Source organism: Acanthopagrus latus, chromosome 5 (genome assembly GCF_904848185.1).
Source record: "Acanthopagrus latus isolate v.2019 chromosome 5, fAcaLat1.1, whole genome shotgun sequence".
In the NCBI taxonomy this organism is placed as follows: Eukaryota; Metazoa; Chordata; class Actinopteri; order Spariformes; family Sparidae; genus Acanthopagrus; species Acanthopagrus latus.
In genome coordinates, this window is record NC_051043.1 from 28,970,502 (window position 1) to 28,975,408 (window position 4,907).

Below are 4,907 nucleotides of genomic sequence, written 5' to 3' on the forward strand. Positions count from 1 at the left end.
AGAAGAACGATCTTAAAGTGCACCTTTAAAGATCAGTTTATTTTTGTACCATTTTTAATATGGTGAGTTGTATCTAACATAAAAATCTGAGAAAGTAGTTGCACACAATGAGCTTAAAATCAGTCTATGTTTAAAATTGTTTTCCCCAAAAACTACATAATGCACCTTTTCATGAGTAACATGACTCAAAAGCACATTTATTGTTTCTTTTGTAGTCTAATGTGGAAAAAAGTGCATGAGAATAAAAAGTTTTATTGTTTTAAAGTCATTTCCTTCCTCTCTGTTTATCTGGCATAGTCCTGAGAAGTGAAAACAACATTTCCCACAAGGCTTTACGTTGTCAACACGGAAATGGGTTAGGTAAGTAACTCTTCCTGAATTGAAGGTGTTTAACCTGTAAAACAAGTTTTATTCTTGTCAGTTTGGTTGTCGTCAGTCATCTTTACAAATGTCCGTGTGTTTGTTTGTGAGATACACAACTAAACGGCTTTTAAACGCGTTAAACTGTGTAGCTAACGCTAAACTTTCGTTTGTGTACGCTAGCAGCGGCTAGCAGCTACGTAACTCCGGACGACAATTATACCGGCTTTTAACTTTGCCCTGCGTAGAAAGAGGAAGAAACGCACCTGCCACCACAGAAAAAGTTATTTGAGGAGTCTGTATATTTAAGTCTTTAATTCGGCATATGTAACTTAACGTGTTATCGCTGTTGGATTTAATCGCCGGGTGATAGTAAAATGTTAAACAGCTAACGTTTAGCTAACTGCGTCATTTACGTGATCGTTGGGCTGAAGACGGACCCTGCTCACTGACGTCTGCAGTCACGGGACGCGTTAAAGCAGTTACCTGTCTCACCTGACGTTTTATGACATTCAACTAGGTCACTGTATCACACCTGAACGTAAGCAAACGTTTTGAGTTTGGTACCTGCAGTGAACTGTTTTCCAGAAGTCTGATATTGTTCTCTTAATGTTTGTGTTTGGCTTCATTTGCACCTGATAACTCAACAGCAGAGCTGATGAATGTGTCCCACTCGTCACTTCTCATCCTATTTATAGGCAGCAGATGCAGCGGTCTAGCCCTCCACCTCCCAGCTGTTCCTCCACCTCTCACTGCTTCCCTCTCAGCCACCTCCACACAGCTGCATGTGGAAGTGAGACTGCAGCTGAGCCACAGAAACACGAAGTGAGAGCAGGTAGCTCTGTAAGTACCAGTCAAAGATTGACCAGGGAAGTCATGAGATGAGGCAATAACTCCCACGCGATGCGGGTTTAACTACAGTGTAGTAGAGTAGGAAGTGTTGTCAGTGTCCGAGCAGCTGAGGACAAGGTAAGGCTTGATATTTGATTCGGTTTTTATTAAGTTAGAAGAAATTATTAAACAATTATTCGACCACTTCTGCAGTGTAATAGTTTTGCAAAAGGACAAGTTGTGATTTAGCTTTGTTTTGATGCGCTTCTAATGTTTGCACAGTTTAACAAATTGATTGCATTATTCAAAAGTGGCAGGGTCCGCCAAAGATAAACAAACGGAAACAGTATGAAATTGTGTTTTTAACGTCAGTTATTTTATATATATATTTTTTGGTTTGTTTTAGCATCAAGTCAATGAAGATGTATATTTCTTCCCCAAATCTACATAGTGCTCCTTTAAAACTGGGCTGAAGTGATGTCAGTGATTATATCCTCCATTTTTGGACGTCCTCCATATTATTATTTTGTTCTTTTGGTTGGTTTAGCCTTCAGATTTCTCCAGGATGAGGTCCATCTTGTGTTTCTACATGTGCTACGCGCTGTGCCTGTGCCTCGGCCTGGCCTGCGTGGTGTGTGTGTGCGTGTGGAACAGCCAGTGGCGCGGCGGTTTCGCCTGGGACGGCTCGGGTCTGCAGTTCAACTGGCACCCCGTCCTGATGGTAACGGGTCTGGTTGTGCTGTACGGCAACGGTGAGCGACTTTATTTTCACATTTGGATCATACAGAGTTTCACTTCTGTTTTTCGCTTCTGTTCTCCCTAATGACAGTCAGACTGTAATAAAGTAACTACACTTTACACATTTCATACAGACCGAACATGTAATTTGATGCGTCATCTCTCATGCAGCATTAACATGAGCTGACGTCCACAGTGACAGTTTTGTTTTAAGTGCCACAGTGATTGTAGTCAGTCTGTTTCTAATGGAGGAGCCTTAAGGGGAAATAATATTTACAGCTGGAGAAACAATTTAATCCATGTGGTGAATGATATTTAACCCTGAAACAAGTTCAGCTGCTGACCCACTCAACATGTACTCTGTGCGTACTACGACTGACTTTGTGGGGTTTCGCTCAACATGCTGTGAAAGATGCGTCATGTTTCGGATGCTGTAGATGTCCATCCTGTTCCTCCTCAGAATCAGCACCTGTCAGTACTTCCTCTCTACAGAGAACTGATTGTGGGTTACTTGCTGCTGTAACAAGATTACACAGTGGGTTCTATTGTATTAAACCCAGCAGCGCATCCAGATTGCAGTGAAATGTGCCCTGTCCAGTGCCAGTTCATACATTATAGAGCGGTGCGTTGGAGGCTGTGACAGTCATGGCTAATCACCGTCATTACTGTATAAACACAGGGCTCTCCCTGGCCTGACGCACTGTTTGGGAATCCTTGCAGAGTTTCAAATATGAAAACAGCACCTCAAATATTGTGCCAAGAACAGGTGATGACACTTTTTTTAGTTTAATACATGACACCAGCAGCGGTGACTTGCAATGCAGAGTGTATGACCGTCAGGAGCAGCTACTTTGCACACACTGATAAATTGATGCACTTTAGAATAAATGAAGCATCTGCTGTTGCCTCCCCCTGCAGGAGCTGTGCTGTACCGCATTCCTCTGTCCTGGGGTCATAATAAATTCCCCTGGAAGGTGGCGCATGCTGCAGTGATGCTTCTCGCGTTCGTCCTGTCAGTCGTGGGGCTTTGTGCTGTGTTTGACTTTCACAACAACAATCACATTGCCAACATGTACTCCTTGCACAGCTGGATTGGAATCACTGCCACAGCCCTTTTCTGCACACAGGTATGCAAACACTTTACACACAGAAACAGAATCACTTCACAGTCAGTTGTTTCTTTTTTATTAGACACAGCTGAGCGTTGATTATTAATGATTTTATGTTCCTTGTGTCTGTGAATGCCCGTCCAGTGGGTGTTTGGGATGATTGGCTTCCTCCTGCCCTGCACCCAGATCTCTATACGTAAACTCTTGAAACCAATACATGTGTGGTTTGGAAGCATGATACTGATGCTCAGCATCGTCGCCTGCATCTCTGGAATCAATGAGAAGCTCTTCTTCGTTCTGTGAGTACCACATTTACTGTTACTCTTTCATTTTTGGGGAGAATATTCTAGTATTGGTTGACTTGTCGACACCTGTAGTTACATTTTCATACAGAAGTCAGATAATAATCTGCCCTTTTTCGGTCATTCTGTGAGCAACCGTGATCTGATTATATTCAGAACACAGCATGAATCTGCAAACATCAGTGCAGAGTGACAGGAGCTGCTTACTTCACTGAGAAGCTGGAGATTTGCAGCCTGTCGCTGGCAGCTCTTCTGAGGCTGCTCCTTCTTGTTCCATTACTCCCTGCAACATACCAGAAATGACAGTTGTCTTGTTTTGTTGAACCACTTTTGATTAATGAGAGTGGTTCAGTTACAAACACTCTGCATTTCTTGATAATAAACGTCAACTTGTGTTTCACCAGTGAAATGCTTCTAAATAAAGCTGCAGTCAAAGGAAATATTCGGTTTGCGTGAGCAGCAACTTAATGCAGCGTGTTTTCCGGGAATGTCACTGCAGATACTCACTGCATGAAACTGCATAAAACTATAGATATATAAATGTTGCAGTACATTCGTCAGTGGTCTCTGTCACCATTGTGATTCGACAGTACAGTTCTTGAAGATTGTTTCTTTAAAGATAAACTCATGATGTGTTTCTCCACAGCAAAGGCAACAATGGAAGTAAGCCGTATGCTAACCTCCCACCTGAGGCTGTGATGGGAAATTCATTAGGAGTTTTGATTGTAGCTTTCGGCTTGGTCGTCCTAAAGATTTTGTCCAATCACGAATGGATGCGACCGGACTCCAGGCCTGAGGACGGGGTTTACGCGGTGAGAATTATCAAGTGCAGTCGATGTGGATTTGATAGGATTTATTTATTAATCAAGTATTTCACACCATCCTTATCTCCTCTCTCCCACAGCCACTGCTTCAAGAAGACAACGAGTGAAGGAAATTTGAAAAAAGAAAAAAAAAAAGCTCACTGCATCACATCCGTCCGTGCAAAATCAGCTCAATCATCACAGATAACAAGTGGCCTTTAATTTTACACACACAATAAGTTTAAAAGCTCTGTTTTGAATGTACAAGCAGCTGCCTGTACAGTGTGAGATTATCTATGTCTGTTGTGGATGTATGTATTTATTTGAAATGTATATTTAAGAAAGCTTTTGTTGCCAAAGAATTAAAAAAAACGTGTTTGATCAAAGCGGTGACACTTTTCTCTTTGACACTGTATAAGCTCTCCCATGATGCACTGTAGCTTTATGGGCAAAGGTATTAAAGTTTGTAGCAGTATACTGTTGGATTTACTCCCAAAAGGACTTTTGAAAAACCACAGTTTGTCAGTCGCTGGACGAAGTATAAAGATTGTTAATGCCGTTTTATCATCTCAGACCTTTGAGACGAAGTTTAATGTGGTTGTATTACGCCACCACATTACACTCTCACTTTGAAGGAAGTTCACAAATGAATTCTAGTGTCATTACTGTCTTTATCAGAAGTCAAACCACGTAGATATGTCTGGTGTTAGTGTGTTTCTCCATGCATGTCCCGTTGACTTCAACACAGCCGTCACTGCAGCCGC

The 4,907-nt window shown here is 42.0% G+C and overlaps 1 protein-coding gene across 3 annotated transcripts; it reads left to right on the forward strand.

The window, feature by feature from the left end:
• Positions 1-276: 276 nt before the first annotated feature.
• On the forward strand, positions 277-4,529 carry LOC119020226 (cytochrome b ascorbate-dependent protein 3). Of its 3 annotated transcripts, none has more exons than XM_037099471.1 (7): positions 277-360; positions 1,059-1,203; positions 1,739-1,943; positions 2,848-3,056; positions 3,183-3,337; positions 3,987-4,152; positions 4,245-4,529. In XM_037099471.1, the coding sequence occupies exons 2-7, from the start codon at positions 1,066-1,068 to the stop codon at positions 4,269-4,271; spliced, it is 900 nt and encodes a 299-aa protein (XP_036955366.1). In that variant the 5' UTR covers positions 277-360; positions 1,059-1,065; the 3' UTR covers positions 4,272-4,529. The 3 variants fall into 3 exon arrangements, with proteins under 3 accessions (XP_036955366.1, XP_036955367.1, XP_036955368.1); XM_037099472.1 differs by lacking the exon at positions 277-360 and adding an exon at positions 423-901; XM_037099473.1 differs by lacking the exon at positions 277-360 and having other exon boundaries at positions 1,065-1,329.
• The last annotated feature ends 378 nt before the right edge of the window (positions 4,530-4,907 follow it).